Raw genomic sequence first — 12128 nt, 5'->3', positions numbered from 1 at the left:
TAATCCCAAGTCACTGATGGTGAACTGGTGTTATAGTGAAAGGGAACACACTAGCCAGCTCTGAAATATCAACCTATGAGAAATATAGGGCAAGCAGTAGCAATGAGACGGAGAAGGCGATGGCACCCCACTCCAGTACTCTTGCCTGGAAAATCCCATGGACCGAGGAGCCTGGTAGGCTGCAGTCCATGGGGTTGCTACAAGTCGGACACGACTGAGCAACTTCACTTTCACTTTGCTCTTTCATGCATTGGAGAAGGAAATGGCAACCCACTCCAGTGTTCTTGCCTGGAGAATCCCAGGGACGGGGGAGCCTGGTGGGCTGCCTTCTATGGGGTCACACAGAGTCAGACACGAGTGAAGAGACTTAGCAGACTTAGCAGTAGCAATGAGAACAATGGAGTTGGATGTCTATTGATAAGTTTGAATGAAGCTTTGGAAAAAATAAGGAAAAACTAGGAGAGATTAGCTGACAATTACAAGGCAGGTGTGAAGGCCAAAGGGCTTCCCTTGTAGCATATAAAGTCTTTCTCATCTCCTACAGCAGGTGGGCAGGGGAAGTTGAGACTCTCACCCAGAAAATGGCATTGTCAGCTTCAAACAAAGTTCAAGTTCCAATCATATCAGGCTGCCTCTGACAAGTCCAAGGCTTTGTTTGGGAAAGAATGGAAACTTGACTTATGGGATGGGGACATCTGGATTGATGCTGAAATACTCTGTGTCCCTAGATCCCTCTCAACACTCTGATCCTGAAGAAAAGACCCATTCCCCGATTAAAGTGATCCTCCCTTTGCTGAAAGAGGATGCAGAGACCTCTCCCCACAAATAACATGTAACCCCTGAAGACACACCCCCATCTCTCATCCTGACCACTAGACCCAAAACAAAGCCTAAGTCACAACATAACTCTAGTATGAAGACATGACTAGACCCTACAGGAGCTGCAGGACCTATCCAGAAGGTTAGTGCCAGCAGCCAGGAAACGCACGTGGGACCAAGGATACCTAATCAAGGGGGCAGGAATATAAAGTTAAATAGGCAGAGTTTATAGCAGTTTTGGGGGCACATCCCCAGGGATGCAGGATGTAACCTGCTGGCACAGACGGCTGTAAATGATGTGGACTCACAGCTAAGGTAGATCCTAGAAGCACAGAAAGTGCGATGACCCAGCCTGAGACGCACATGACAGAACTGCCATGATGGATGGATGGTGGAAGCGGAGATTTAAGGGACAGAAGTGGTACATCCAGAATTGAGCATGGACAGGACCAGAAGTCCTGAGCAAGCTGCACGACATGGTGGCCTGGAACTTGATGTCATCACCTTTCTTGCATCAGCACCTTTTCCTCAGCTTGTGAGTCTGGTTGCCCAAGAAGGGAGAAACCCCTTACTGCCAGCTGATGGAAGGACCAAACACCGAAGCTTGGTTCACGGCTGAGTCAGCATCATCATGGGCACGCAGACCGGAAACGGATCCCCACTGCACTACAGCTGCTCTTAGGCGTGGCCATGAAACCACCAGTGCGGGAAAATTCTCCCCAAGGTAAAACTATGGGCAGTACATCTAATCATTTGGTTTATATGGAGCCAGAACAGCATGAGGTTGGAATAAAGACTGATAGGTAGCAGCAAACAGCCTGGCCAGGTGGGCTTCCTAGGTAACCCAGCCTGCTTCTCCTCTTTGCTCCTACAACACTGTGCATTTGTTTATCCTAGTGTTTGCCTGGATAGATATTCATCTATCTCCTGCACCAGTCCATGAGTTTCCTATGATGAGGGACTACATCTCTTTTGCCTTCTTCTCTCCAATACCTAGCACAGTACCTGGCACCCAGGTGGTATAACAGAATTTTGGTACCCCATTTAGATCTCTTTTAACAGGTTGGTACATCCATCCCCCAGCTGATGAACTCTGTTATCCAGAAATTTAAGTAAAATCATACCCTCTGTCCTGGAGGGCAACCTCTAGCCAGTGACTGACTGAAAGAGGTGTTTTGCTCTTCATATTCCAGAGCTGAGATGAGACCACATCTTTGCTTGGTTTCTTTTCCTGCCCTCTCTGCTTCCATCACTTCCTTAAAGTTCTCTCCTGGTAGCACCCACTCAATTCTTCATTCCCACAAGAATCCTCTCCTAAGCCTCTCTCTCTAGGGAATCCAATCCAAGCTAGGTAGGTATCAGGCAATCATTTATTGAACCAAACTGAACTTAAACAATAAACCTTCATTTTATAGTTGAGTCAAGTCAGGCCTAAAGAAGCTTATGGACTTAGGTAAAGTCAAAGTTAATTTGAAGCAGAGCTAAGACAAAACCTAAGCATAACCAACCACCAAGCCAGCATTTTCTGTTTGTTTTTTTTTTCACCAAGGTACAAAGTTGATACAGAGATGAACAGAATCTCTTTCAGACTTTCTCAGATATGCAGAAGCATCTTTTTTCCTCATTAAAAACAGCCATTAATAATTAAATTCAATAAAACTAGAATATAGGGACATAGTCATAAAGTTGAAAGAAGCAATTACAAATCCACAAGCTTATCCTTCTGGCTCTCCCGTTACTGAAACCCCCCACTCCAATTTTCGACAGACTTAGAGGGTGTATTGTTAAGTTTTCAAAACCAGGAAATGTTTTCTAAATCATAAAATCTACTGCTGAGAATGACTAAGTAACCTTAATAAACAACATCCCTATATTTTCCCATGTTTCACCTCTGGCACTGAATCAATCCCAGTCTCAGCTGGTGGCTAGAAATTTCCATTGCCTCAAGGGAAAAATAAGGAAGCAGGTTTCAAACTTCTGGCCTGACAGCCTGAAGCCACATACTTCCAAGTCAACCCTAACTTTTGTGGTCCCTAGTAAGTGCCTCAAAATCAGAATAAAAAGCAAGTAAAGCACAAGTAAAACTGGTTTTACTTGTGAGAAAAGTAAAGGCAATCTCTACTTGCAGTGAAGGGAAAGGTGTGTGTGGGTATTTTACAGGAGGGTAGCGAATCAAGTTGAACCAACAAGTCAGAGCATCTTCCTGATTTTGTGTCCTTAAATAAATGGTAAAATGTTTTGAATAGAAAGTAAAGTTTCGCCGTGAGGTAAAATACTTTGTGTGGAAGGTTTCTGTAATTTCTCCCAGGTAGGTGACTATATGATTCATTTTACCTACTTTAGAATTGGTTTCCATTCCTTCTTTCAAACTATATCTTCCTGGATTTTTGTTTGATTTTGGTTTTACGTTCAAGTTTTTTGGCGTTTCCTGTGCGCCAGGTACTATGAGGGGTTGGTTGGAGAATTAATAAGACAAAGGAACTCCCAATCTATCACAGGAGAAAACTGTTTAGAAAAAAGAGGGTATCCAAGTGATAGTAGAAAGTACTAGAACAGAAGCTTGGCTTGAGCCCAGTGGGATATGAGAGAAGGAACAATCCATTAAGGTCTCTCCCTGGCAGATGTAAATATCCCATCCCATGTGCATATTCTGTCCACACAGACCGTTTGGTCCTGCGAATTCAATGGCGATTGAGAAAGACTGTATATCAAGCAATTTACAGTTGCCTGATTATTAAGCAGGAAATTCAGACCACAACAGAAGCACTGGGGCTTGTCAAGGAGGGTAGACGGAGGAAAGGTGTTTCAGGCAAGGCACTGGCTTCTAGGAAGAGCCGGTGAGGGGTGGAGGAAAGGAAGAGGAAAGAAGAAAAGTGGGGAGAGAGAGAAGAGAGGAGACTGCAAGGAACCAGAAGCCCAGTGTGGCTGAGCCAGTATAAGGAGTGGGTATCCAGGATAGAAGCTGCAGAGGCACAAGGGGTTAGGGGGCAAATACCACTGCATCCATCTGAGGCCTTCCCTGAACTTTCAGTTCAAAGTCCATGTGCACAGCCCCCCCGACACACACACACATACACGCACACACACATGCATGCTTACAAAAGGAGACACCCAGTCCCAGTACCTGACTACTCCCTTCAAGACTCCTACTTGAATCTCTGATTATCTTCTCTATTTGTTTTCTGGGTTATTATTTGGTCCCAACACCACACCACTCCAAACAGAAGGTAAGACTCTGAGGCCAGGAGACTTTGTTGATCTTGATCACAGCTCCACCGTGTACACAGCAGTGCAGGGCACATTAGGCACTCTGTAAATGATGGCTTAGAAGCCAAGCTGAAGAGTTTAGACTATCCGAAGAGGGCCATAAAGGAGTTACACAGGGACACGACATAACCAGATTGCAATTTAGAAGAGGACTCTGGCTGAAATGCAGAGAATGGACTCAAGGGGACGGTAGGGTGGGGGGAAGCAAACAGAGGGGAGAGGTAGGCAAGTTAAAGAGATATTTAAAAAGTAGGACTGTCAGGAGAGGAAAAGGGAGAGGCCAAGGGGGCAATCCAGATTTCTGGCTGAGTAGCCAGTTATTAAGTGAGGGAACCTGAGACAGGAGCTTTAGTTTTCCTTTGTTTTGTTGTGTATACATGACGGGAAATTCTCAATACACGTTTAGGGAGCAAATAACTGACTGATCACCTGGCTCCTGACTTACAGGGGTAGGTGACTTACAAGCCATAATAAGAAGGTTGAACCTTATTCTGCAGATAGTAAGGAAGCATTATGGTTTTCAGTTGGAAAAAGACATATCAGTTCTGTGTTTTAGAAAGATCAGTCTGGTGACTCTGCAAGGGCAAAACAAGAATAGGACGGAAATTAACCAGGAAAGTATTTTAAAGAAAGATTTCAGAACTGTTTGCTTTCACTGAAATTAGAATTGTCTTTTCATAATACAGTATTTTTGGTAACTTTATATCATAACTTTTTATGTACTGTGTTTCTTCTAAAATGTTCTATAGATGATACGGCATAAGTGTAAAAACTTATTTTTTAAATTAAAATAAAAAACCACCAAAGCAAACTTCTCTGCTAGAATATTTGCATTATACAGATTCCTAAGATGAAGTCCTAAGAGAAGGGCTGAAGTTATAAAACAGCTCTTATTCATGCTGTATCATTCGAGTGGAATAACTTCACTTGGAAAGGAAAGCCACATTTTACCCCACAAATGCATCCGTAAGAGCCTTGACAGTGTTTCACCATGGTATTGACGGCCCATACTTTATCAAACTGATGTCGAGTATTTATTCAAGAGATCACTAACTTTATGCACTAGCTCCCCAGGTGGCGCTAGTGATAAAGAACCCGCCTGCCAATGCAGGAGATGCAAGAGACGCTGATTCGATCAGTCAGGAAGATCCCCTAGAGGAGGGCATGGCAACCCACTTCAGTATTCTTGCCTGAAGAATCCCATGGACAGAGGAGTCTGGCAGACTACAGTCCATAGAGTCACACAGTCTAATACGACTGAAGCAATTTAGCTCACATGCGCACAACTTAATCCACAGCACTCTAAGAAAGAAGAAAGCTTACAAATGTGAAAAAAATTAGCACAAATATCTAACATGCCCTAGAAGGCCCAACCTCCTTTATTCACTGAAAGCAAATCCCAATAGGGAAAGTTCCAACAGTCTCTCCCACAAGGGTCAGGTCCACTAACATTTAAGTTAAGAAAGAAAATCAATGAGTGAATAGATATTTGCTCCACGGCTGCAGGCAGGGCAGCTGACCGGGTGTTCACTAGGCTGGGAGGGTGGGACGGGCCCCTGGCTCCATATCTGTATACCAAATGTGTTGCTGACACAGTTGGGAGGGTGGCGGAGAAGCAAGTAGTAGGCCCAAGGCCACTGTGAGGATGGAAATCTTAGGTTTCCAGGAAGAGCTGGAGCAATCCACAGTCCTGGAATCCTGGCTATTGCAGAACATGTCGCACCAGCCTCTCAACTTTCATTCATTCCCCAAACATCGGTCCCCATGCCCACTGTTCAGGTTGCAAGAGAAAACCAGCACTTGCCCTGCCCATACCCCCTCTCAATGGGGCGTTCTCTAGGCCTGCTAAAAATGGTCATAAAGATTGTGTCCCCCACAACTGCAGGGGGAGCTAATCCTGTAGATGTTGTAGATTCCTACAGAAACCCCTAGAATTGAGGTAGTGGTCATCCTGGGCCCCAGCCACCTCGGGCTGAGCTGACAGCTCCCTCCTTAGTGACCGCTGAGCTTATGTCCTATCCTGAGTGACACTGAAGACATTTCTGTGTCTGCTCCCCCGCTGTCTAGGAGCTCTCTAGGCCCAGCCACAGGCTCTACAGTGAGTGCTGGAGCCAGGCTCGCTCTGCTCATGGACAGAACCTTCTCTAAAGCTCCCAGCTCCCTTGCTCTCTGATGGCACGTGCCTTCTCCTGACAATCAGAATCAAATGGCCCTCGGAACTCTGCTCAATGATATATGGCAGGCTGTATGGGAGGGGAGTTTGGGGGAGAATGGATACATACATATATATGGCTGAGTTCTTTTACTGTCCATCTGAAACTATCACAACACTGTTAATCAGCTACACTCTAACATAAAGGGCTTCCCAGGTGAGGCTAGTGGTAAGAACCTGCCTGCCAATGCAGGAGACATAAGAGACATGGGTTTGATCCCTGGGTGGGAAGATCTCCTGGAGGAGGGCATGGCAACTCACTCCAGTATTCTTGCCTGGAGAATCCCATGAACAGAGGAGCCTGGAGGGCTAGTCCATGGGGTCACAGAGCTGGACATGACTGAAATGACTTAGCACTCATGCATACTCTACTATAAAAAGTTTAAAAACAAACAGAATTAAATAGCCCTTTATATGATCTCTTACTAGTTCAGACACTACCTCTATAAACTTCCTATTGCTGCTGTTAGGGCTTCCCTGGTGGCTCAGCTGGTAAAGACTCTGCCTGCAATTCGGGAGACCTGGGTTTGATCCCTGGGTTGGGAAGATCCCCTGGAGAAGGAAAAGGCTACCCACTCCAGTATTCTGGCCTGGAGAATTCCATGGACTGTTTAGTCCATGGGGTCACAAAGAGTCAGACACAACTGAACTGCTAACAAACTGCCACTAATTTAACGGCTTAAAATGACACACATTGATTGTCTTAAAGAGTTCTGGAGTTCACTGAGCTAAGTCAAAGTGTTTGAATGCCTGCATTCTTTCTGGAAGCTCTGGGGGAGACTCTGTCTCATTGCCTTTTCCAACTTCTAGAGACCATCACATGTCTTGGCTTGTGGCCCCAACCAGATATCATACCACTCTGACCTCTGCTTCCATCACACCATCGCCTTCTTTGATTTTGACCCTCCTGCCCTCCTCTTATGGCACCCCTATGATCACCTTTAGGGCCCGTTGAGATAATTCAAGATAATCTCTCCACCCTCAAAATCCCTAATTTGATAACATCTGCAAAATCCCTCTCACTATGTAAAATAATATAATCCATGTTGAATGAATTAAGACGTGACTACCTCAGCAGGAGTATCTGTAGTATCCCCAATCTGCTTACCAGACAAAAGTGACTTCCTACTGTGATGAGACTCCATGAGGACATAACACCCTGTGTCATATAAACACTGAGAGCAGCATTTATCTAAGCCTTTGTCAGCCATAAATTGACACTTGCCATCTACCTCTACAAGGACTAAATCAGTTGCTACTGCAGCTGCTGATTTTCAACAAAACACCCTCTGCAAGGAGTTCAGGGTAGAGAGTAGAATTGAGGCATTCTGTGCTCTGAGAAAAAGGTCCTCAGATAGTTAGATATTTTCAGGAGACGATTTTATAAGCCCATTTCTTGAGTCTCCTCACATCTAGAAAAGCACTAAAATGCTTCATGGTGACGACTGCTCCTTGTGACTAGCAAAAATCTTCTGTAGAAAATAGGTGCTTGAACACATGCACTCCACCTTCACCAAAATCACGTATATACTGACCTTCCCCACTACCTCTTTGGAGCAGTTTCTCAGAGCTATCTGAAATGCCGTCTCCATGCTGTCTCCTCATTTTGCCCCAAATATAAAACTTAACTTGCAATTCTCACGTTGTGCATTTTTCAGTTGGCATCTTCAATTAGATTCTTCAAAACAACAGCCTGAATCACCCAAGGAAGAAAGATAAACTCACATTACACATCTGGCTAAGCAAGAATATATTCTTCAAAGTGCCTGAAAGCAGCTTTTGGTGAGACCTCAGTATCCGATATTCGTCACACAACTACAGTAGAGGGTGAAGAACAGTATATATGTTAAATTATATGCTATAGAATTCTTCACTCAATGTATGCTCAGTCACTCAGTCATGTCCAGCTCTTTGTGACCCCGTGGACTGTAGCCTGCCAGGCTCCTCTGTCCATGGAATTTTCCAGGCAAGAAAACTGGGGTGGGTTGCCATTTCCTTCTCCAGGGCTTCATTCAGTAAATCTCCTCTATCCATATTCTGTACCTCTCAATGGATATCTAACCTATTGGGTCTTTCTCATGCCCAAGCTAATCGCACAGATGAAGAGACAGGAGAGTCATTACTAGGAGAGAAGGGAAATGAGCATTTATCCAGTAGTTTCCAGGCTGCCATGTCTTGCCTGTGTGGTGGTCTTGCCTGTGTGCGTGACCAGTCACTTCAGTCATGTCCAACTCTTTGTGACCCTATGGGCCGTAGCCCACCAAGCTCCTCAGTCTGTTAGGGGAAGCACACTGGCTGAAACCGCCCACCCTGGCCAGGCACTATAGTAACCGTTTGCATGAGTTGTTTTAGGACAGGAGGTCCTGGTAAGGAACACAGAACTAATAAGCCACCACCAATGGGGAGAGTTCAGGAAAGGTCAAAAGGAGACACCACATGTCTGATCACCTCCCAGAATCCTCCTCTCTGGCATCCATCTTGGCTGAACAAAGCATGCACCACCAGGAAGGACTCTGAGTCAGATGATTGGCTAAAGACGACCTGAAAATTAATTCCATCACCATAAAACCCAAGACTGCAAGCCACAGAACAGTCTTGCTGACTGGCAGAGCAGTTCTCCTGGGTTCCCTTGCCCTACTGCTCTCCACCCACGTGTCCTTTCCCAATAAAATCTCTTGCTTTGTCAGCAGATGTGTCTCCTCAGACAATTCATTTCCGAGTGTTAGACAAGAGCCCACTTTCCGGCCCTGGAAGGAGTCCCCCTTCCTGCAACAGGTTCATGGGATTCTCCAGGCTAGAATACTGGAGTGAGTTGCCCTGCCTTCCTCCAGGTGATCTTTCCAACCCAGGGATTAAAACCCTGCCCCCACCCCTGTGTCTCCTGCATTACAAATGGATTCTTTGTAAAGAATTCTGAAGAAGCATTTATCATCCCAGTTTTACAAAAGCAACATCAAGACCAAGACAAGTAATTTTCCCCAAGTCACTCTGAGAATAGGTGATGACACCCAGATTAAAGCTCAAATCCACCTAATTCCAAAGCCATAGGCTTCTCATCACCCCACAGGGACCACTCAGATCCCTGGCCGTGACCATCACCACCTCACCTATCCCACAACACCATTCACTGCCCACTCAGATCCCCCTGGCCTGCAGCCAGCACCTTCCCTCTCAACCATACACCAAAGCCATAGCCACAGTGGCCTCACACTTGGACTCCTGTACCCTCCGGTTGCTCCCTGCCCACCAGGCAGGAAGAGGCCGGGAAGCAGTCAGAAAAAAGAATCTGGAAGAAGGAAGATGAAGAGGAAGGAGCTCGCAAGTGCCCCAAACAGCAGAAGTGACTGCGCAGTGTCAGAGGAACTTTGAAGCAGGTCCGCACAGGGGTGAGAGCCAGGCGTGCGCCAGTACAGGGCCGGGTGCTGTACATCACTCCAGAGCTCCTTGCGAAATCGCCTAAAGTGAAGTAAAGAACCATTCCGAACTTAATCCGAAGACTACAAAGACTGGTAAGGCCTTTGATTGAGAATGCGTTCTCAAGTCTTGAAGAATGTCTTTTGTTATAAACTGAATTAAATTTCAAGGAGCTAGAGAGGGCGGGAAGGCCCCAGTGGAAGGCCCCAGTGTCCAGCTCAATGATGTCAAAAGTCACTGTGCTTTTACTAGTCATCTTTGACTTCTGAAAGCCGCCAAGGAAATGTAAAGCACCTCCAGCGAACGGGGTCCAGAAAATGTCTGCGGACGTGTGCGGGAACTTAGGGAACGAGAGGGCAGCCACCCACAAAAGAAACTCGGCGAGCAGTTCAAGGCCTCTTGAGGGTCACGAGCAGTCAAGGAAGGGCCTGGGTAGGGGAGGGCTGGAAAGCCTGAGAAGACAGGACAGCAGGAAGCCTTCCGTCTACTCCTCCGAGTGCCGCCGAGAGTCCGGCCCCAAAGCCCAGACCCGAGGCGCAGGGCCCGCCCCCGGGGCTCGCGAACTCGCCGGGACCGGAGGGGCCGGGCCGCGCGGGGCGGGAAGTCGGAAGTTTTCCGCGGAGACGACGCAGCCACTGCGCAGGGCCGAGCGGTCTCCTCCCGGGGCTGCCCGGCTCCCAAGGCCCCGCCTGAGAGTCCAAGTCGCGCTCGCTGCGGGACTGGCCGGGCCGCGGGGTCTCCCGGGGCCCTCGGATCACAGGGGGCTCCCGCCCGCACCCTCCGCCCCGCTCCCCACCGCCTCTAGCGGGCTCCGCGCGCGGCCGGCCGGGGAAGGGACGGGGAGGGGAAGTGGCGAAGTTGGGGGCGCCTACCTCCAAGCGCCCTGTGCGCCCCGCAGAGCCCCAGGAAGGCGGCGAGCAGGACGAGGCGGCGGGCCCCGAGGCTCCCCATCCCGCTGCAACACCCCGGTAGCGTCTGAGCTACCTGCTTCGGCCCCTCCCCGCCCCCGGCCGGGACCCGGAGCCGGACCGGGGGGCGCCGCCCCCAACCAGCGCGGGGGCTGGGCTGGGGCGGGGAGAGCCGCAGGCAGCCCGCAGCTGTTGCGCCCCATCACGCTCCGCCTGGCGCCGGGGTGCACGGCGCAGACACGCGGCGGGGCCAGAGCGCCCCGGCAGACTCGGTACGGAGAGAGCACGAGTCGCCCGCCCTGCTCGGCGAGTTCTGCGCTGGAGTTGACTGCGTGCGGGCGCTGATGAGAAATGGAGAATGGAGGGGGAAGCATTCCTGGTGGAGGTAGGACCTTACCGAACACGACTTTAAGGTGCCAGAGTGAGCGCCAGCTTATTGCTGAATCCCCAGTGCTGACCTGGTGCATAGACACCGGCAGATGAATAAGAATTAAACACAAACTGAGCGTGTTACTTCCTTCTGGAAATGGAGATTGCACCAAATCTCTAAGGCCCTTCCAGCTTTACCATTCTCACTTTCGAATTCTAAACAAATGGAAATGCTATCCACGAGGAATGTGAGTGTTAGCACAGAGAAGGGTCCCGCCCCGGCCTGGCTGTGTCCTAGGAAGAGCTGGAGGTGTAGCTGTGCCTGGGGTTGGAAGGCCAGGCTGAGCCAGGCATGCAGACTTTCTCCTGGCAGGCTCAGGTAACCACAGAAATGTAAATGCACAAGCAGTGCAGAGCGAGATTGCCCAGGGACCCAGAGACTGTCACCAGTGTCCCCAGGGAGCCTCTACTCAAATGCCATCCCTGGTTAAGGACAGAAGCTTGGTTCCTTAAGAGACCTGAGGGCAAATCACGGTTCAGATATTATTAGGTGACCTTGGTCCGTGACCTTGAACAAATATCTTAATTGTCTCAACTTCTGTCTCCACTCCTGTTCAGTTCAGTTCAGTCGCTCAGTCGTGTCCGACTCTTTGCGACCCCATGAATCGCAGCACGCTAGGCCTCCCTATCCATCACCATCTCCCGGAGTTCACTCAAACTCACGTCCATCCAGTCGGTGATGCCATCCAGCCACCTCATCCTCTGTCGTCCCCTTTTCCTCCTGCCCCCAGTCCCTCCCAGCATCAGAGTCTTTGGTAATGATGCCGATCCCATAGGTGGGTTGTGTGGTTATTCCAGCCCCTGAGGACTGAGTGTTGAGCATGGTGTCTGGCTTGTGGTAAGAACTCACTGGGCAGTCTTGTTATACCCAGGACCCCAGCCAGGCCCAGGGGCTTCTCTGACCAGTTTGGAACAACTCTGGCTAGACACACACTCCTGAGAGTGAGCCATCTTTTCTCTTTCCTTCAGGATGGAGGGCCGTCTCATTTTCCTTCCATGGGCTTAGCCATATGTACTATTGAAGACAAAAACAAGACCAGGAGCTGACTTGTGGCTCAGATCATGAACTCCTTATTGCA

General features: G+C 48.4%; 1 protein-coding gene across 2 annotated transcripts in view; it reads right to left on the bottom strand.

The window, feature by feature from the left end:
* LOC113878887 (chondroitin sulfate proteoglycan 4-like) overlaps positions 1–10990 on the bottom strand; it is a 73201-nt gene extending 62211 nt beyond the window's left edge. The window contains exon 1 of one of the 2 annotated variants that reach the window (XM_027520031.1): positions 10585–10990. In XM_027520031.1, the coding sequence (XP_027375832.1) occupies positions 10585–10663 (79 nt within the window). In that variant the 5' untranslated portion in view covers positions 10664–10990. The remainder of the gene's footprint in view (positions 1–10584) is intronic. The other variant, XM_027520032.1, reaches the window with a different exon arrangement.
* Positions 10991–12128: the final 1138 nt, after the last annotated feature.

This window comes from Bos indicus x Bos taurus, chromosome 20 (genome assembly GCF_003369695.1).
Source record: "Bos indicus x Bos taurus breed Angus x Brahman F1 hybrid chromosome 20, Bos_hybrid_MaternalHap_v2.0, whole genome shotgun sequence".
Taxonomy (NCBI): Eukaryota; Metazoa; Chordata; class Mammalia; order Artiodactyla; family Bovidae; genus Bos; species Bos indicus x Bos taurus.
This window is presented reverse-complemented; position numbering and strand designations above follow the sequence as displayed.